The 22,355-nt window shown below is 38.8% G+C and overlaps 1 protein-coding gene across 1 annotated transcript; it reads left to right on the top strand.

Annotated features, from left to right (window-relative positions):
• The first annotated feature begins 8,742 nt into the window (after positions 1-8,742).
• On the top strand, positions 8,743-22,108 carry LOC144646165 (uncharacterized). The gene is made up of 11 exons (XM_078505708.1): positions 8,743-8,795; positions 13,796-13,852; positions 14,313-14,690; positions 15,740-16,117; positions 16,469-16,846; positions 17,192-17,569; positions 17,917-18,294; positions 18,644-19,021; positions 19,371-19,748; positions 20,082-20,459; positions 21,207-22,108. Exons 1-11 carry the CDS (start codon positions 8,786-8,788, stop codon positions 21,215-21,217), a joined length of 3,102 nt encoding a protein of 1,033 aa, XP_078361834.1. The 5' UTR covers positions 8,743-8,785; the 3' UTR covers positions 21,218-22,108.
• Positions 22,109-22,355: the final 247 nt, after the last annotated feature.

Genomic DNA, 22,355 nt, shown 5'->3' with positions numbered 1-22,355 from the left:
ATTTTATTCCAAACAACGCACGTGTGTTTTTTCAAAACTCCGATATCGCTTATGGCAGCCTTCGATGCAAAGGCAAAATTCGTGGCCTCCTGTCTTGTTGTTATTGTCGTTTTACGGCGAAGAAGGAAAAGGGAGGCCAAACGGAAACGTAGTTCGGGTTAATACTGATGCACCATGGGGCAGTTTGGATCGCTTCGATCGTCTCCCTCTGTAGCAGTAGTTCTCATATAATCGTTCCCGATCGCCGCGGTCTGCGACCGATCGCCCGGATAGAACACGGGAGATCGAAGCGATCGCAATCGCCCCGATCGTCGCAGACGCCTCTGTAATGTTCTCATATGATCGCCCCGATCGCAAGCAAACTTTTAACGCTACATTCATCATCTACACCAGAATCGACCATCCGTTAATTTGGACATGTTCATTCAATGGTCATGATGATCATTAGTTTAAGTTGATTAAAGTTTTATCCGATATTTTGCCTATATAAGTGGTTATACGTAAAAACTTTGGAAAATTTTAGTTTCAGGTTAACAAAGGCGTTAAAATCTACGAAGAAAACAAGGGTTCGCATGAGCTCGTGCTTCCACGTGCAAAACCAAAATGCAAATCAGATTATGTTGTAGAACATAAATACAAGTTACACCGAGTATAGTGTCACGAAATAGGAACAAAAATTATTTCTTACACAATATAACTACTGTAAGATGGATTCTTTTAACACAAATTTATACTTCCTTGTTTTTTTAATTAGTTTTGCGCGGTTTCAAATACAAAATCATACCTTTTAATGTATCTTGAGATTCGCCTTTGACGATTTCATCGGGCCCGACGTTTTAAGCGGACTGAATGCAGATTATCACAAGCACAGTTTCTTCTAGGAGTAACGGCGGCGGGTCAAGCTAGCTGCACGGTACGCTGTGACTCATTCTAAGCCCCCATCCACATTAACCCGGGTAAATTTGAAAACGGGAAATTTGAAAACGCCGTGTAAAATGTTTTCCGTCCACATTAACCCGGGTAAATTTGAAAACATTAGCTAATTAAACCTTTTGTTTTGACAGAGAACACATGGCTATTTGACGTAAGCGTTTTCAAAAGGTTCCGGTTTCGCCGTCCACACTACACCACCTGGCCGACGTTTTTAAATTTACCCACTTTGGAGAGCGTTTTTGAAAAGTACCGTTTTCGGTGTTCAAAAACGCTGTTTCAGTGTCTATCCGGTGGAAAAAAGATGCGTTTTCAAATTTACCGGGTTAGTGTGGACGAGGCCTTAATGGTCTACATTTCTGAACTCGCCTTTTCTACGAAGAAAGCATTGGCCGCTTTCAACGAAAAAGAGTGTCAAAATGTAAATGATTAAGTTGAACACGTGCAAATTTCATCACGCTTTGGCACTTTTTTGCATATAGATTTCACTTTTTTTGATATTGAATGGACATTCTGAACGTGATCCATAAACTTTAAGCAAAGTTTAGACTATAAGGTCTGTCAAAAAGAAAAGGAAAATAAACTGACAAAAAACATGTTCTGCGAAAACCGTTCTATTTAAAATAGTTATTGAATGCAAAAATGTAAGCAAACATGTTGACAGTCGTTAAAAATTTAATTTATAAGGTTAAAATATGTTTATTTGACAACTGAAGTAGTTGTACATCGCTCAATAAAATATCTAAATAGATCTGACCACCGGCTTCATTGATGTTAAAGCCACTTTTCCTAAATGCAGTGTGCTATAAAACGGGGATTTCGGATTTTTTTTATATGGATATCTCGGTATGACGGACAGTTCTTTGTCCATTGTCAGTGATGCAATGCAACAGGCAATGGAAAAGTATAACTGTCAGAACTGGTCAGTCAGTCCAGTATATTCGAGTACAGAATTCCATTGTTAGTCAGATTTGTCCTGTCAAATCAGTCATTGCATGAATATTATACACTGTTGTGGTGGATATGTGGAAAAATCTCGTGAAAAAGGCCCACTTCACATTCAAAACCATCGGACCGGCCGGCCAGTTCTGACAAATGGAAAGCGCCCTTAGTTATTACGGCCAATTGATCTGTCCATTAGAGTTTTTAAGCACACATATTTTATGTTCTGATAATTAAATCGTCTGCTGAAAGTGGTCTTCTGTAGCACATGTACCGTTTCTATGCGTGTAAAACTAAACTATCATCTCCGGGTTGCTTTTACCATTAAATGTGAAGAGAAAACTGCCCTGGGCGAAGTTGACTTTCTCCTCTTTTTTCCAATTGTGAAGAGTGCCTGAATCGGGCTATTGCACATGTAATTTATTGGTACTGCCTAAATCAATAATACAATGTGTATTTTAAGAGCTTGAAGAAATTCAATTTTTATTTTTGATGTTTTTATTTACTGAATGTTCGTTCCGTTAAGTTTATCACGAGTATAACGCATTAAAGTTACTCCTTCCATTTAGGCAACTCCCCATGCATTTTCGGATTTCATCTAAAACAGTTAAAGTTTGATTATCGTTATGAATATTTGTGTTTGTGTTGCAGAATCTATTGTTGGGAGACAAAAGTGCCGCGGTTTGGGTGTTGTTTACCACTGCCTCATTTTCCTTTGTTTTACGTCACCATCCACGACACCAAGGAACTGCCCAGGGCCGTACCTAAGGGAGGTGGGGGCAGGGGGCCAGTTTCTCCCACCAGGAACTAACACAGTGTTTGATTTTTCTGGGCTATTTCTTGTAGTTATATCAGGGACGGCGGAGCATTTTTCCAAGTGGGGGGGGGGGGGCTGACTAGTAACTTGAAGTGGGGGGGGGGGCTAAAAAAGACTCTTCTCTTAGTAAGTCTTAATTTTTTTGGAAATTCTGGGGGGGCTTAAGCCCCCCAGCCCCCCCCCCCGGCTACCCCGTCCCTGTATATTGGAGTTTGTCCCCGCAGGGGAGTTAAGCGGCGTTTGCCCTCGCAGACAAAAAATCCTAGGTACGGCCCTGCTGCCGTTTTAATGCTGTTTTAAGCGGTTTACGACGGCCATTACAATAATGCAAAGGAAATGGGTTTGTTGAGGGTACTCTTATCCTTACAAAAGCAATATTTTCTTGCAACATTATTCTCGCAAACTAAACATTGTTGCAGTTTGCACGCATCATATACATTACAACTTATTTCGCCCAAAACTACTCAAAGTTGAAAGCCAGCGAGCCACACAACATTTCGCTGTACATCGTTGAAGTTCGCAGATTATTATTGCCATAAGGGAAAACAGTATCAGTTTAAAACTTGGCATTTGTTCTTATTTACATGTAGTGTTTCAAGTACACTATTTTATATTTGTGTTAGTAGTATTTTGAGACACTCTGATAAGCATCAGGATCGCAAGTTGCACGAACCATTATCGATGTTGCACTTGTTTTTCTTCCTTTTTTTTAAAAAAACACACACGATATATTTAATAGTTTGGTAGAATCTGTAACACGTGTTATATCGATAACATTGTGGCCTTTTATCTCAAAGTGTACCTAAACGCAACATGATTACAGTCAGGGTAACCATCATATGAAATCCGCCAACTTAAAAATGTCTAATGCAAATGAGACGTTTTGTATCTCCTGAGCCTATTTATAACAGTAAGCTCTGGGGCGCCATTTTTAACTCAAAAGGATCTTGATAACGGTGTAGTGATATTACTTTCAAATTTGAAAGTCGCACGTTTTCCTTGTAAAAAAGGATCATGACTCAGAAAAAAATTAAGACTGTCATCACCAATACCCTGGTAATTAGTTTTAGCTAGCACCAGTAACAGCAGTATCAAAGGAAAAAGAAAATTGAATAAATATCAGAAAATCATTTGTAGAGGGCAAATACTTTCAACCAAACGATAAGAATGGAATTAGTTCTGGATGCCAATTTTAACTGAACTAGATCTTGATAACAGAGAGACAAGAAACTAACGATATCACTTTCGGATAACAGCCACACGCGAAGTTTACTTGTAAAAGTGACTCAGTAAAACTTCAGAACTGTTATGTACTAATGCCTCGGCAGTTAGTTTTAGCACCAGAGGAAAAATATTGTACTTCATAGCCGACAAAGTTTATAAAATGTCAACCAATCATTTTTAGAGGGCAAATATAACCTACAAAAACTAGAAGACGCGAAAGTTAACATGAAGTTGTGCCAAGAAATGGCCTGTTGTCCCGGATCAAATTTGGGGTCCGACAAAGTTACCAAAATTCCTGACTTTATTTCGGTCAGGAGGACGCTTGCATTCTTCCATTTCTGCAAACTGCCTAAAAAGGGCGTTGTCAATCTTTTCACAAATACGCTGTGTACTGATAGTCATCGAGTGTAATATCGGTTGCTCCATGGTACATCCGAGTGTCTTTAGATAAGACAAGTGTTCTTCTGCCCGTCAATTTGCAGATGGAATCGTCCGATTTCAACGACCAGCGTGCATTCCATAACTGTGTAGCAACACCGTAAGTATTTCTATTTCTAAAATTAATTTTGCTGCACTTATTGATTTGTTTTCCATTGTTTTATTAAATTGTGGTTTCAATACAGAAAAAATATCACGTACGGGATTTGTCTTTGATATTAATGTAACTTTATAACAAACGCAGTGAAGGTTTGAGAATCAGTATAACGGTTTCCGACGCTTATCATTTAAACTAAATAGTTTTGCAGTGCCCAGTATCAAAGTAAAAAGTGAGTTAAATAAATATCAGAAAATCATTTGTAGAGGGCAGATACTATCAACCAAAACATAGGAATGGAATTAGTTCTAGATGCTTATTTTAACTCAACTAGATCTTGAAAACAGTAAGATAAGAAACTAACGATATCACTTTCGGATAACAACCACACGTTTTACTTGTAAAAGTGACTCAGTAAAACTTCAGAATTGTAATGTACTAATGCCTTGGCGGTTAGTTTTAGCACCAGGGAAAAACTGCAGTGTATCATAGTCAAGAAAGTTTATAAAATGTCAACCAATCATTTCTACCCCGTTAGTTACGTGAAGTCGTACCATGAAATGGCCTATTTTTACCGGATCAAATTTGGTGGCCGACAAAGTCACCAAAATTCCAGACTTTGTCTTATCTGGAAGACGCTTACATCTTCCATATTTTCTGCAAACTGCCTAATACGTGCGTTGCCAATCTTTCTTACTGATAATAATCGAGTGTAATCGTTTCCTACATGATACCTCTGAGTGTCTTTAGACAAGTGCTCTTTTGCCTGTTTGCAGATGGAATCGTCCGATTTCCAATACGAGCGTGCATTCCATAACTTTGTGGCAACAGCGTAGGTATTTTCTATTTCTAAAATTAATATATATTGCTGCACTGATTGATTTGTTTTCCATTGTTTTATTAAATTGTGGTTTCAGTCGAGAAAAAAATATATCGTACGGGATTTGTCTTTGTTATTAATGTAATTTTATAACAAATACAGTGAAGGTTTGAGAATCAGTATAACGGTTTCCGACGCTTGTCAATCAAACTAAATAGTTTTGCAGTCCCAGATATGGGACCGCATGGCTTGTTTTGCTACCTTGCACGAAATCGAAAGCGTACTGACCGAAGTAGTGTTGGAAATTATATTACTAAGGTCAGCAGTGCGAGCTTAATGAAACTGTATTCCAAGTTAACTGAGTAATTCACATCACATTCAAGAGGCTTATTGTTCCCTCTTAGTGATAAAATAAATACGTTTACTAATGTACTAGCAATCCATTCATAGGAGACCTGGATCAATTTAGGTTTCTGGGAAACTGCTCACCTACCCCTCCCCAAACCTAACATTAACCCTTACTTATCGCTTTGGGCAAAATGTTAGGTTTGGGGAGGGGTAGGTGAGCAGTTTCCCAGAAACCTAAATTGATCCGGAGACCTTGTGAGAGCTGCTAACCTTCCCTATTTTATTATTCTCTGCCTTCGGGTAACAACCACACGATATTACTTGTAAAAGTGAGCCCGGCAGCAAAACTTCACAACTATACGGTACTATACTAATTCCTCGGCAGTTAGTTTTAGCACCAGAGGAAAACTATTGTACTTCATAGCCAACGAAGTTTATCAAATGTCAACAAATCATTTTTAGAGGGCAAATATAGCCTACAAAAACCAGTACGTTAACATGAAGTTGTGCCAAGAAATGGTCTGTTGTCCCGGATCAAATTTGGGGTTCGACAAAGTTAAGTTACCAAAATTCCTGACTTTATTTCAGTCCGGAAGACGCTTGCATTCTTTTATTTATGTAAACTTCCTAACACGGGCGTTGTCAATGCAATCTTTCCACAAAGACGCTGTGTACTGATAGTCATCGAGTGTAATATCGGTTCCTACATGATAGTATTGAGCTTCTTTCTGAGATAAGACAAGTGTTCTTCTGCCTGTCAATTCGTAGATGGATTCTTCCGATTTCAACGAACAGCGTGCATTTCATAATTGCATGGCAACACTTCACGTATTTTCTATTTCTAAAATATTGTTGCACTGATTGATTTGTTTTCCACTGATTTATGAATGGTCGTTTTAATACAGCACAATACTATCTTGTACGGGATATTTAATATAATTTTATAACAAGTGCAGTGAAGGTTTGATAATCAGTATAACGGTTTTCGACGCTCATCAATCAAATAAGCGTCGGAAACTTCATATCTGTTTTGCCCGGCCAGATATGGGACCACAATCTTGCACGAAATCGATATTGTACCAACCGAAGTAAAGTGAGAGATTACTAATCAACGAACTCTAGATCTATGAACCTGCATTCCAAGTTATTCACAACACTTTCAAGAGGCTTATTGTTTCCTCTTAGTGATAAAATAATTACATTTACTAACGTAATATAAAGGCATATGAATTGACGCACGTATTTGATATGTAAGGGCAAATAACTAACACCATTCCCAAACCAACCCTTTAAAATATTTTTACTTCTTAACAAATCTTTACACAAACTAATACATCAACCTAATTTCAGATTCTTTTATGTTATTTTATCTTTCTGCACAAGAATACCAGTTATCTTTCAAAAACTAAAAATTGCTTGTATACCATGTTTTAAAACGCTATGAACGCTTGCTCCCAACGTGTGGCTCCAAAGCTCAGTTGGCAGAGCATCGCAACGGTATCGCGGAGGTCAAGCCGGGTTCAAATCCCGTTGATGCATTGATGAATCCCGTTGATGTCTATGCAATTTCTTTAATTGCAATTTCACTGCGAAAATCATTATTTTTTTTTTACTTTACATCTATATGCAGTTCAAAAATGAATTATTTTATATACTTCACGACAAGTGAATTAATAGAACCGTGAAATATAAGGAGGTACAATGTACCAAACAGTCCGTCCCAAGAGGCCAGAAGAACTTGCGGCCAAGAAAAGACAAGACAATACATAACAAAAAGAAATTAAAACTAAACATTCTTTCTGATTCAAGAGTATAATAGTGAGAGAAATAAAAGGAACAATCATCAGATTTACTGCTGAAGTTATTTATTTCTGGCCCCGAAAATTCGGCAAAAGAAAAGCAACACAAAGATAGTATTGCATGGGAAAAAAGGATATATCGATCGCACAAAAATTGTAGCATTTCATGGATTTCAGAAGCAAATTACCCATATAACCAAGTTGACCAAATTGGAATTCTGAACGTGACAAAAGCGAGTAAAATGAAGTAATGTATTCATACCTGTGTACTAGATGCATAGTAACACGAGTGTTTCTTAAGAGTCTCTTGAGTAAGTTGCTCTGTAGTTACAGTATTCTCGTCAAGCGCACAGAGTTTTTGTTTTCTGAATAAATAGTTATATCATCATTTCGTCCGACAAATCATGTCAAAGTTAAATTGCCTTTCAATTCAGACTGGCAGTGTTTGACTATTTATTTGCTGACCATGACCGTGTCGGTGGCAAAAGATGTTTTGACTGATTTTTCGGGCTGTTGCAATTGGTTTCTTAATTTCGTTTTTTTTAACACCCATATCAACTACCTTATATGATATTTTTTATTTCCGATATTTATAAATATCGCAATAGTAAAATATATATTTTTTAATTTTGTTTCAGAATAGCGGTTTCGGGAGCCCATCGATGAAATAAAATAGTTTTGCTCAGTTATGAGACCACAAAGTTCGTTTCGCTACCTTGCGCGTAATCGATATCGTACTAATCTAAGTAATGTTTGAGACAACTACATGAAACCGTTGCAAATGTTCGCTGTTCAGCTTAAAGAAGAGAGGCCAGTCAACCTGTGCTTCATCAAAGTTTTCACTGAGAACAAAATGACGTTAATTTCTTGAAACGAGAGAGCTTAATTCATTCTACGTTGTTTTCGTGAATGGAATTTAATTTACACCATTTTCAAAAGGTTTATTATAAAGTACTTTTACGCATTAGCGATTTGTCAAGTTGTCTTGAAAATCTAAAGGCATGTGCATTGCCGCACGTATTCATTTTATGAAGGACAGAGAGAGGGGATGGCAAACTGTTGGAAATGTCTCATATCTGTATGGTCAGTTAACCTGACCATGAAACTGTGATTAAGTAAACATTTCAGAGCGAAATAAGGAGGCTTACTTGACACACTTTTATTCTGCACGTTGAAAATTGAAAGTTGTTCACATCACGTTCAAAAGGCCTATTGTTCCCTTCACTTAAAGTGATGCCACGTTGCCTTGGATATATGACAACATCTGCGCATGTCCTTCAGTTGCCACTCCTTTATAAGAACGGTTCAGTTTGCGTTGAGAGGTCAGTTGGACTAGCAAGAGTCGCAACGAGAGAAGTGACCTTTCTGAGATGGCGAAAGGTAAGGGCATAATTCTCGCATTTTCCGCTAAAATGATGGGTTTATTGGCTTTCTGATGTCAAAACCTTATTGGTAAAGAATGGTTTTAAAGGTTTTTCTAAAATCGTGCAAGACTCACACACTCGTATTCTATTTAACGTAGAATTTCTAGATCTTGAATGTTAGCTAATGTTAAAGAAGCAATTTCACGGGCGACGCGTTTTTAAAAGATTGGCATATTTTTTTCAAGTTTGTCGTTTGTTCATGATCCAACCCAATCTTCCTGAGTAGTGACCGGTCTTGTTTATTTTCAGTTTGTCATTTTATTATTATATTCTTATTTGGTGTTTTCTACCTGAGATAGCTATTATTTTGAGGTTTATTCCAGTTTGGGTAAGCGGAAAATATATTGGTCGTCTAATTGACCTGTTGTTTGATATCACACCCTGGAATGATAGAGATTACAACTATTTTTCGCGCGCGGTCATTGCAATTAGTGTAAAGGCATTAAAATTAACCTAACACTAGAACTGTGCTTTAGACGAAGCATTCCGAGCTGGAAATGGCTGAAAACAACTGCAACACAAACTGAAACACACAAAAAACATGCATGCAAAAGTTTCACGCTCCATAACCATTTCTGAACAAAAGGCGCGCTGTGCATGACCCTCGAGTGTTTGTCTTTATAAAGGGGCTCGCAACATTTTCCGCTTTCTTTTGCGCAAACAGCTACAAACAAAAACACGCTTAAAATATCGTGCCTCCTGAAGCTTGACTAGAAGTACAATGAATATTAGACCGATATTTTTACAGTTATCCAGATTCCAATCTACGATTAATGCCTTCTTCTCTGCCTTCTTTTCCACACATTTTTATAAGCTTTCAATTTGAGTAGGAATAAAGCTGCTATTCTTCTTTTTCTTTAATGTCCATTTTTTTTATATTTTTTTAACTCGGTTTAAAAAGCCAATAAAAAGCCAACCGTCTCGGTCAACCAAGCCTTACTTTCAATAAAATTTAGCATTTTTTTAAACGTTTTGAATTTGTGCATAATAATAACAGCTTTCAACGCCCATCAGTAAAAGAAAACGGTTTTGCCAAGATACGAAGCTACAATACTCGTTTCGCTACAATGCGCATAATCGATATCATGTTAAGAAAAACACGTTAAGTTATTCATTGTGATTTATTAAAACTAGAAAGATTTTAAACGAATTAATATTTGACTAGTTAAAGTTTACCCGGGCTAATAAAGTCTTCGAGCGTGAAAATGTGAACTAAATCCCGATAATCCATCGGAAATTTCTACTGGAAAGGGTCTTCTAAATAACAAATATATTATTTAACTTTGGTGCCGGAACACCAATCAAAATCTAAACAATCGGGTCAAAAAATCAGTCTTTCAGAAGTTGGAGATGTTTTGCGTTGTGAATGGCGGACGACTTTGTTTTAAAGTTGTATTTTGCTTTACCTAGCTATTTGTAGCTACAGAAGTTATTAGTTTGGGCGCTGTCAACCCTAACTTGTGTTACATGAAACGAGCGCTTATTCACGTTCCTATTGCAGTTTTTTCCGCTTTCAGAACAATGGGAAATAACAAGATACGCGGCTACGACACTTGTTTCGCTACAATGCGCATAATCGATATCATATTTTAGAAAATAAAAAAAATATATGCAAGTTATTCATCGCAAGTTATTTGGCAAATGTCGGATTTCAAACAAATATTTGACTAGCTGAAAGATTAGTCGGGCTACTTAAGTCTTCGAGTCTATAATACTTAAAATGTGAGCTATATATAGTCCATCGGAAAAACGTTTTTCGAACAACAGCTTAATCCCAAAAAATTTCGCTGGAAGGAGTCTCCTAAATAACAAACTGTACATTATTAAAGTTTGGTTACGAAAGACCGATTACAACCCAAAAATGTCTCGATAAATCAGTCTACAAAAAAATAGAAATGTTTTGCGTTGTGGATGGATGATTTTGTCTTTTGCTTTGCGTATTTGGAGCTACAGAAGTTAGTAGTTTTGGGCGCTGTCAACCCTTTGTTGAGTTACTTGAAACGAGGGCTCATTCACGTCCCTATTGCAGTTTTTCCGCTTTCAGAACAATACTGAAATTACTTAAGCCCGAATTAATTGTGCTTCTAAGATATTGTTTCGTTGCCATGCACTTAGCGCGATATTTCGATATTTGCTCAAGCTGGTTTACAGGTGGGCTTATTTCGAAGGCTTATATACTGGGGTAGAGGAGGGGGCCTTATTTTCGGGTGGAAATCTTGTTTCAAAAAATTTTGCTACTTGAAATGATATCACATGGCAAAACTCTCTAAACATACCGATATGACACTAAAAAAAAGTCCTATAGTCGTTACCAAACTAAACAGGTCCCTCAGCAAACTCTATAACATCGAAGAGTTCAAAACAAGCCTTTCAATATGGGCTTACAGTCGAAAATTTAGAGCTTTAGTTAAATGTAAGGATTTTTGCGTCTGAAATTTGGGGGCTTATTTTTCTTGAGGGGGGGGGGGGATTGAGGCTTATATTCGGGGCCTTATTTTCGTAATGTTACAGTATGTTACGTCGGGATGGCCTTAGACGAAAGGGATAGAAGTTTTGCATGTAAAGGCATGCTGTTTTAGCTCCTCTAGGCTGGTAACCAGACTAGTACGTTTTCCACTTTTCATACAAACAGGTCCCTTAGTTTTTTCCAAATGAAATCAAGCGAGTGCTACTTAGCCTCCCACCCCTCCAGGGGTTTCAGAAAACAAAATTAACTTATATTTTAGGGAACAAGGAACATCAAAATTGAAGAAATACTTTTAAGGAACAGGAGAACGCAAGGGAAATTTTGTTAGGAACAAGGGAACATGACCCCCACCCCCGGAGGTTCTCGCTACTTGAACGTTCCTACTGTGTTTTTCCGCTCACACAAACAATAAAGAAAAGTTACACTCTGTGCTCTTTAAACTATTGCTCTGTTTCCATGCAGACGTGTTAAGTCAGCATGGCCTAGCGTGGAAGGGTTAAACATTTGCATGCAAAGGCTAAAGCCCCCCACTTTAAGTCACTTGTCAGCCCCCCAATTGGAAAAATGCTCCGCGGTCCCTAGGCTTGTTAATTTTAACATCTTCAAGGCTGGTGGCCTGGCTAGCAGGGTCTTTCTCATGACATTAAAAAGGTCGTTAGTGTTTTTCAAACGAAATCTGGTAAGATTATATTTAAACAAGCGCTAATTCACGTTCCTATTGTCAGTAGTTTTTCCGCTTTCACAACAATAAAAAGCTTACTTGAACCCGAGATAAGGATGGCCTTGGATAAAAGGGTAGAAATTTTGCATGGAAAGGAATACTGTTTTAGCTCTTTTAGGCTGGTAACCAGAATAGCTGGTTACCAGCTATTCTTAGTCTTTCCACCGAAATCTAGCGAAGCCTTCTTTGAACGTTCTACTGTAATTTGTTTTCGCTCACATAACAATAGGGGAAATTAATTACTTAAACCCGAGCTTATTGTGCTCTTAAATTGTTGTTTTGTTCACATGGAGACGTGCTACGTCAGCATGGCCTTGCGTGGAAGAGTTAAAAAACTTGCATGCAAAGTCTTGTTATTTTTTAAGCCTTTAAGGCTGGTGACCTGGCTAGCAGGTTCTTTTTTTTGTCATTTAATAAAGAGGTCGTTAATCTTTTTCAAACAAAATATGCCAAGAGTTTATTAAAACAAGCGCTAATTCACGTTCCCTTTGTCAGTAGTTTTTCCGCTTTCACAACAAAAGAAACTTACGTAAACCCTAGATAACGGTGGTTTTAAAAACATTTGTTCCCTAATAAGTGTTTTACGTCAGCGAATGGCCCTTGAAAGGGTTAAGAAATTTTAGGAAACGAAAATAGTGGACATTTACATGTGAATAGGCGTTTTCATAAAACGAGCGCCAGGCGAGGAGTTACGAAGAACTACTTAGGGACGGACCATTATTTTCTTGGAGGGGGGGGGATGAAAAATTTCCTCTGCAAACTTTTTTTTAGTTTATGCACCTCTGCAAACATTTTTTTCGAAATTCTTACTATTTTTTGTTATACATATCGTGTTTGCAAACAATCATGATTTATTGTCTTTCCAGGCCCTGCAAGCAATTTTTTTTCAATATTTTTCATCCCCCCCCCCCCTCCAAAAAAATAATGGTCCGTCCCTTAGTTCTAAATCCTCCAAAACTTTGTGAGTGTTCCTATCAGGCCAACTAAGCAATAACGTTGGTGTAGCAGCTTTCGTTAGCTTGTGATTCTACTTGTCCTCTAAGGTAGCAGTGGCTACTGTTTTTTGTTGCTAGCGGCATTGTTCCTGTTGAGCGAGCGAGCCATTCATGCCACCAGACCCACTGAACAAGAAGCGGTCGCTTCTCTATTTCACTTTTGGAATATAGTCAACAAAATATTAATGATGATAATAATAATAATAATAATAATAATAATAATAATAATAATAATAATAATAATAATAATAATAATAATAATAATAATAATGGTTTATTTGCATTCCAACAATATTGGCTCTTCTATGCAAACTTAATTAAAAACTAAGATATAAATAAAACTATGATAAAAAGTTATGATATAATGTATAATAATTAACAATGTTAAAAAATCTAAAAAGTTGAGCTATAGTAAAAATACATTGTGTTAAGATAATATGAAAAGAAAACGGTAAGATAAAAGAAATTATAATAAGTTGTCTGCGGCTCTCTTCTTAAAATAAGCTTTAGAGAGGTGGTAAAACTCATTCTGTTCGCTGGACTCTCTTATCATTTTTGGGAGACAATAATACATCACAAGTGTGTTTTTCCATTTGTAGAAAGACTGAGCAGCCAATTGGAACGTGCATAATTATAAAATTAAAATACAATACTTTATTAACAAAAGAAGTTAGATATGAAGAAGAGACGCTGTTTGGTCTCTCTGACATGAAGGTGTGGGCACAACGTTTTAATTTTCCGCTAATACAATATACCTCTTCTTTTTTCCATAGGACTTAACATGGCTGTGAAGAAAAGTGTATTATTGCTCTTGCTTGGATTAACACAAGGTAAATAAATTCACAAGCTCTACCCACAACTGAATTTTAAACGTTTGCCCAGAAGAGTCGTTTTCTCTTGTGTTTGTTATACCAGTCAATCATATTTGAGGAAAACTCGGGCCTGGGGCCCGTTTCTCGAAAGCCTCTTTTCACAATGGCAATTTACTGCCCGCTATCTGGCTATCGGTCAACCTAACTGTGAGTGAAGGTGGCTGCTGCGCTAAAGTAGATTCCATAAATAGCAACTTCATCAATGAATGGCGGCTGCATCAATAAAAACAGAACTTTCAAGGAGTCTTCGTTTTCTATTCTTCCATGTTGCGAGAGAGAGCGTAAAGACTCAGTTTAATCCAAGTTACTCCTTAAAGCTTAGTTAATTTAATTTACACAACCAATTCAACATGATTTTAAACAAGTCTTCTATATGTTCCATATAATAACCACTTACAAAATCATGCCATTCCATTAGTTGCAACAGCGGTTGACCCATGCAGCAACTACAGATCCTTATCGGCAGCCGACCGCCTTGACACTTTCACTGGTCAAAGCCCATTGAGATGTGATCGAAATGATATCACCCCTGGCTGGTATCGCTTTACTGGTCTTCCTGGTAACCTTAAGATGCCCACTCAATGTGTAAACCCAACACGCCGTTGTGGTACGCATGCTCCAGGATGGCTTGATGGACAACATCCTTCTGTGGCAGACGGTGAAGTGACTCGTCAAGTTTGTTATCATTGGTCAAACAACTGCTGTCGGTGGAAAAACAACATTAAAGTAAAGAACTGTGGAGCGTTTTACGTGTATGAGCTGCAAAAGACACCTGCCTGCTCCCTTCGATACTGTGGTGAGTATTAATCTCTCTTTGATAAAAATGAAGCCACTAGAGCAATATTATTATCCAAATTGAAATCCGCCCTATTGAAAACACGCGCTTTGCGGGCCGCAAATGACTCCTAGCGGGCTGTTAATGCATTAACGGCCCTGCAGCTGATGGTTCTCAGTTCATCATCCGATTAACTTTAACCAATCAGCGTCGCTGACACGGGAAAACCATTCAGGTGCGTACGCGTACAGCAAGAGTCTCGAACAGTTTTTCGAGAAGCGAATTGTGTTCGGTAGGAAAAATCAAAGGCTATTTGTTGTGAATGGGACAAAATAAAGCCAAAAATCGGATTTAGAAGCAAATGCACAAGGCGAAGAGACAAACAGAGCAACTCCTTGTTGTCTTGCGAGAAACGAAACATCACGTTCACTTGAATTGTGTATCTCCGGTCGAGCTAATTTAGCTAAAGCAGTTACAGGAATTTAACGCCGAAGTTTAATGGGAAAATGTAAGTTTGTAAAATATTTTTATCCATGAATCAAGCCATTGATCATTATTTTCAGAGACACTGCAGCTAGCTCTTTTATACTACAACTACACAATAAGAAATAAGCCTCAGTAGCATCGTGTATAATTTTCATTGCGACAAAGTACTTGTGTTATTTGAATTGAAAATCATGATGCTAACTTCATTACACTGAATGTGTTACCTATCTGGATGTTATTTGGCCTTGTTTATTGATAATAATGACAATAAAATGACTTTTTTCGGGAATATTGTTTATTTGCTCCCTTGTAGTGTCATTTGTGGCCCTTGCGCTTCGCGCTCGGGCCACAAATGACACTACGCGGGCGCAAATAAACAATATTCCCTCAAAATGTCATTTTATTCCCTTATTGACACACGATTACGGTAAAGAAATCAAAACAAACGTGAAACAGTGACAGTAACTGAAACATTTGCATCGATGCCAACATCGATCCGTGCTTGCACTTGCCTTCCAATTGAAGTGTGGAATTTAGCTAGTAAGGATCTTTCCAACCTAAATGACATACGATATAACTTCCAGTTGCAGCATCTAATGACCCATGCAGTAACTACAAGAGCCTTAACGCAGCCGACCGCCTTGAAACTTTTACTGGTCAAAGCCCATTGAGATGTGATCGAAATGATATCACCCCTGGCTGGTATCGCTTTACTGGTCTTCCTGGTAACCTTAAGATGCCCACCCAATGTGTAAACCCTACGCGTCGTTGTGGTACGCATGCTCCAGGATGGCTCGATGGGCAACATCCTTCTGTGGCAGACGGTGAAGTGACTCGTCAAGTTTGTTATCATTGGTCAAACAACTGCTGTCGGTGGAAAAACAACATTAAAGTGAAGAACTGTGGAGCGTTTTACGTGTATGAGCTGCAAAAGACACCTGCCTGCTCCCTTCGATACTGTGGTTAGTATTTATCTCTCTTTGATAATAATGAACCCACTTAAGCAATATTAACAAATGATTCTGGTAAAGATAGAGAAAGGAAACGTGAAACAGTGACAGTAACTGAAACATTTGCATTGACACCAACATCGATATGTGCTTGCCCATGCCTTCCTAACTCCGTGCTTCCCGTTTTAAACCAGACATAACTCCTTATCCACCATCCTATCATAGGCTATTCAACCATTTGCACATTTTGTTCGTAGAAACAAGTAAGCTCAAGTTATCCGTGATATTTGCCTATAAACTGAAGTGTGGAATTTAGCTAGTAACGATCTTTCCAACCAAAATGACATACGATATAACATCCAGTTGCAGCATCTAATGACCCATGCAGTAACTACAAGAGCCTTAACGCAGCCGACCGCCTTGAAACGTTTACTGGTCAAAGCCCATTGAGATGTGATCGAAATGATATCACCCCTGGCTGGTATCGCTTTACTGGTCTTCCTGGTAACCTTAAGATGCCCACTCAATGTGTAAACCCTACGAATCGTTGTGGTACGCATGCTCCAGGATGGCTCGATGGACAACATCCTTCTGTCGCAGACGGTGAAGTGACTCGTCAAGTTTGTTATCATTGGTCAAACAACTGCTGTCGGTGGAAAAACAACATTAAAGTGAAGAACTGTGGAGCGTTTTACGTGTATGAGCTGCAAAAGACACCTGCCTGTTCCCTTCGATACTGTGGTAAGTATTAATCGCTTTTTGAAAAGATACCCACTTAAGCAATATTGACAAACGATTATGGCAAAGAAAACAAAACAAACGTGAAACAGTTACAGTATCTGAAACATTTGCATCGATGCCAACATCAATCCGTGCTCGCCCTTGCCTTCCAAACTCAGTGCTAAACGTTTTTAACAAGACATAACTCGCTATTCGACCTCAACCACTACCTTATCATCAAATCTTCAATCATTTGCTCATTTTTCCCCGAAACAAGGTATTGTAGACTTTTGCCTATAAACTACATGGTGGAATTTAGCCAATGAAGATGATTCCAGCCTAACTCATATACATTTTTAAATCCAGTTGCAGCATCTAATGACCCATGCAGTAACTACAAGAGCCTTAACGCAGCCGACCGCCTTGAAACTTTTACTGGTCAAAGCCCATTGAGATGTGATCGAAATGATATCACCCCTGGCTGGTATCGCTTTACTGGTCTTCCTGATAACCTTAAGATGCCCACCCAATGTGTAAACCCTACACGTCGTTGTGGTACGCATGCTCCAGGATGGCTCGATGGGCAACATCCTTCTGTGGCAGACGGTGAAGTGACTCGTCAAGTTTGTTATCATTGGTCAAACAACTGCTGTCGGTGGAAAAACAACATTAAAGTAAAGAACTGTGGAGCGTTTTACGTGTATGAGTTGCAAAAGACACCTGCCTGCTCCCTTCGATACTGTGGTGAGTGTTAATCTTACTTTAATAAGAAACCCACTTAAGCAATATTGGCAAACGATTATGGTAATGAAAACAAAACAAACGTGAAACAGTGACAGTAACTGAAACATTTGCATCGACGCCAACATCGATCCGTGCTCACCCATGCCTTCCAAACTCCGTGTTTCCCGTTTTAAACATGACAAAACTCCTTATCCACCATCTTATCATAGGCTATTCAACCATTTGCACATTTTGTTCTTAGAAACAAGTAAGCTCAAGTTATCCGTGATATTTGCCTATCAACTGAAGTGTGGAATTTAGCTAGTAAAGATCTTTCCAACCTAAATGACATACGATATAACTTCCAGTTGCAGCATCTAATGACCCTTGCAGTAACTACAAGAGCCTTAACGCAGCTGACCGCCTTGAAACGTTTACTGGTCAAAGCCCATTGAGATGTGATCGAAATGATATCACCCCTGGCTGGTATCGCTTTACTGGTCTTCCTGGTAACCTTAAGATGCCCACTCAATGTGTAAACCCTACGAATCGTTGTGGTACGCATGCTCCAGGATGGCTCGATGGACAACATCCTTCTGTCGCAGACGGTGAAGTGACTCGTCAAGTTTGTTATCATTGGTCAAACAACTGCTGTCGGTGGAAAAACAACATTAAAGTAAAGAACTGTGGAGCGTTTTACGTGTATGAGCTGCAAAAGACACCTGCCTGCTCCCTTCGATACTGTGGTGAGTATTTATCTCTCTTTGATAAAAATGAACCCACTTCAGCAATATTAACAAATGATTCTGGTAAAGATAGACAAAGGAAACGTGAAAGAGTGACAGTAACTGAAACATTTGCATCGATGCCAACATCGATCGCTGCTCGTCCTTGCCTTACAAATATCGTGCTTCCCGTTTTAAACCAGACATTACTCCATTTTGTTCTCCGAAACAATGTCAATGTCAATGTGTGGAGTTATGTTCATTTTGTTCTCCGAATTACGTTATCCAAGATGTTTGCTTATAACATGCAGTGTTTAATTTAGCCAGTGAATGTCTCTTCAACCTTAATCGCATACCTTTTTACATCCAGTTGCAGCATCTAATGACCCTTGTAGTAACTACAAGAGCCTTAACGCAGCTGACCGCCTTGAAACGTTTACTGGTCAAAGCCCATTGAGATGTGATCGAAATGATATCACCCCTGGCTGGTATCGCTTTACTGGTCTTCCTGGTAACCTCAAGATGCCCACTCAATGTGTAAACCCTACACGTCGTTGTGGTACGCATGCTCCAGGATGGCTCGATGGACAACATCCTTCTGTCGCAGACGGTGAAGTGACTCGTCAAGTTTGTTATCATTGGTCAAACAACTGCTGTCGGTGGAAAAACAACATTAAAGTAAAGAACTGTGGAGCGTTTTACGTGTATGAGCTGCAAAAGACACCTGTGTGCTCCCTTCGATACTGTGGTAAGTATTTATCTCTCTTTGATAAAAATGAACCCACTTCAGCAATATTAACAAATGATTCTGGTAAAGATAGAGAAAGGAAACGTGAAAAAGTGACAGTAACTGAATCATTTGCATCGATGCCAACATCGATCGCTGCTCGTCCTTGCCTTACAAATTTCGTGCTTCCCGTTTTAAACCAGACATTACTCCATTTTGTTCTCCGAAACAATGTCAATATCAATGTGTGGAGTTATGTTCATTTTGTTCTCCGAAATAAGTTATCCAAGATGTTTGCTTATAACATGCAGTGTTTAAATTAGCCAGTGAATGTCTCTTCAACCTTAATCGCATACCTTTTTACATCCAGTTGCAGCATCTAATGACCCATGCAGTAACTACAAGAGCCTTAACTCAGCCGACCGCCTTGAAACTTTTACTGGCCAAAGCCCAGTGAGATGTGATCGAAATGATCTCACCCCTGGCTGGTATCGCTTTACTGGTCTTCCTGGTAACCTTAAGATGCCCACTCAATGTGTAAACCCTACGAATCGTTGTGGTACGCATGCTCCAGGATGGCTCGATGGACAACATCCTTCTGTCGCAGACGGTGAAGTGACTCGTCAAGTTTGTTATCATTGGTCAAACAACTGCTGTCGGTGGAAAAACAACATTAAAGTGAAGAACTGTGGAGCGTTTTACGTGTATGAGCTGCAAAAGACTCCTGTGTGCTCCCTTCGATACTGTGGTGAGTATTAATAAAAAATAAACTCCACTAAAGCAATATTGACAAATGTTTGTGCTAAAGATAGATAAGAGAAACGTACAACAGTGAGAGTAACTGAAACATTTGCATCGATTCCAACATCGATCTGTGCTCGCCCTTGCCTTCCAAACTCCGTGCTTTCCGTTTTAGACCAGACATAACTCCCTATCCACCATCTTATCATCGTCTCTTCAATCATTTGTTAATTTTTTCCCCGAAACTAGTTAATCTAGACTTTCCTCTAAAAACTGCATTGTGGAATTTAGCCAGTGAAGATGATTCCTGCCTATAAGTCAAATACGTTTTTACATCCAGTTGCAGCATCGAATGACCCATGCAGTAACTACAAGAGCCTTAACGCAGCCGACCGTCTTACAACTTTCACTGGTCAAAACCCAGTGAGATGTGATCGAAATGATATCACCCCTGGCTGGTATCGCTTTACTGGTGTTTCTGGTAACCCCAAGATGCCCACCCAATGTGTAAACCCTACAAATCGTTGTGGTACGCATGCTCCAGGATGGCTCGATGGACAACATCCTTCTGTCGCAGACGGTGTAGTGACTCGTCGAGTTTGTTATCACTGGGTGAACAACTGCTGTCGGTGGAATAACAACATCAGAGTGAAGAACTGTGGAGCGTATTACGTATATGAGCTACAAAAGACACCTGTGTGCTCGCTCCGTTACTGTGGTGAGTGTTTAGTTTTCTTGGCTGAAACGGACAGAACAAAAGAAGAGTTCGAAAATTTTGACCTTATAAAAAAGGAAATGTATTGCAGATCCGACGTCGATTTGGGAGTTTTCCTTTTAGTAAAATTTAGACTGAGTCTGAGTTAAAAATCAGAGGCAAGTGACGCTAAGAAATTTCAAAAAAAAAAATTAACTTAGGAATTCATTGTGCGAGATTAGTTCTTTCCAGTTGTCTTCTCAAAGAAACCATCGGAGCTGCAGATGAGACCGACAATTCTTCCGAATCTTGTCGAAGCAACCTGCGCCCACAGTAAATCTTATTGCTAAGACTCGACATAGTCATTACCTTCACTACCCAGGGAGGGAGTAAACTCTATATTTTTGGGTGGTGGTGTCCCGCTGGGACTCTGAAACCCTTACCCTACACCAGACTATATTCAGCTGATTTTACAATCCTCTACCAGAATAGAAACCAACAATCCCTACTCTATCCTAGAATTGTATTTGTTTAGAACTGTATCATAATCAGTGTTTTTAAGGAAAAATATCTGTCAATAACGTTGCCGCGATGGCTTTATCCCATCCCTCCCTTTGTCGGGATGAACAACACACACTTTTGCGATCCAGCTCCTCGCATCAATACACCATACTTCGGTGACTTCCATACCTGACGTAAGGCGTAATAGTCAGTTAGTTGCCTTTGTTTTTGAACTGAACTGATTTAAATGTACTCTATTTTGTTCCGCAGCTGTACCGTAAACCAAGTTCCGACGTTGGACTCGCGTTTAGTGACGAACACCAGCAACAATGTCACACTAGATTGAGTCCTCATGTTCCAAGGAAGCCTTTTTAATGTAGTTCAGTATTTACACATGTTACCTATTAGTGCGTTTTTACGCTATGTATCTTATCATCGTTGCAACTTCTACAACTTGTGTTTAAACAGGCGTCCATGGCATCTTTTACACCAGATGGCCGCCATTTGATTTACTTTTGTTACAAGCCGATACCAGTTTTTTTTTTACTTAGAATTTTTTAAAACAATATACATTTAAGTCAAACTTTTCAAGCATGCAGTAAAATATACTCCTCACTTTAAAACTAAGTAATGTTTCGGGTAGGCAATTTCGCATTTTGTCACTCGCGCTCTTAGCTCGCGAAAAGGCTTATCTTATTTTTACATTTGTTTCATTAGCTAAAGCACTTAAGGGCATGGCACCTTTAACTGTTCCTAGACAGAAATCTCGAAACGGCCGAAAAATTTTATCGTATCTAGCGCGTTAGCAATACTTTTGTTTAGTTTCTATCGCATAGTGTACCGATTTTTTTAAATTAAGTACAGCAACTGGCACAGCAAACGACAAGATTTCGTTTTGCAAGTACAAGAGCCCCGGGGCCCCCGGGACAAGAGCCGTTTACGATTGTAACGTAGGTTTATAGTGAGTGTCTTAGTCTAACTGACACGCACGTATGTCGATAACTTCAAACCATTGTTAATCCAAATAACGTTTTTGTCTTTTTTTTAATCTCTCAAGTATACTTTCGTGCCATTGGTAACAACATATCGCGGTTTGGTTACCAAGGTTTTGTTGGTTTGGTTGATGTAATGTGTACTTCAAAAACAAATAAACATTCACTTTTAAGGCTGGATTTCAATGGGCATAAACACAAGCATAATCAAAGTATAAACATAAGCGCATAAGAACAACGAAAACATTCAAGCCTGGTTTTCACTAGTGACGCAAGCACAAGCGCAAGAATAACAGCTCTTATTTCACCGTGAAAACGACTTCGACTCAAGCAAAAGCACAAGCGCATTGCAATTTTATGCTTGTGCTTGTGCTTGCGGCAAGCACATGAACAAGGATCAAAATTTGTCCTTTTTACGTGATTGTGC

This window comes from Oculina patagonica, chromosome 3 (assembly GCF_052425735.1).
Source record: "Oculina patagonica isolate OP01 chromosome 3, crgOcupat, whole genome shotgun sequence".
NCBI classification, from domain to species: Eukaryota; Metazoa; Cnidaria; class Anthozoa; order Scleractinia; family Oculinidae; genus Oculina; species Oculina patagonica.
The sequence above is the reverse complement of the archived record's forward strand: the minus strand, read 5'-3'. Positions and strand labels throughout refer to the sequence as shown.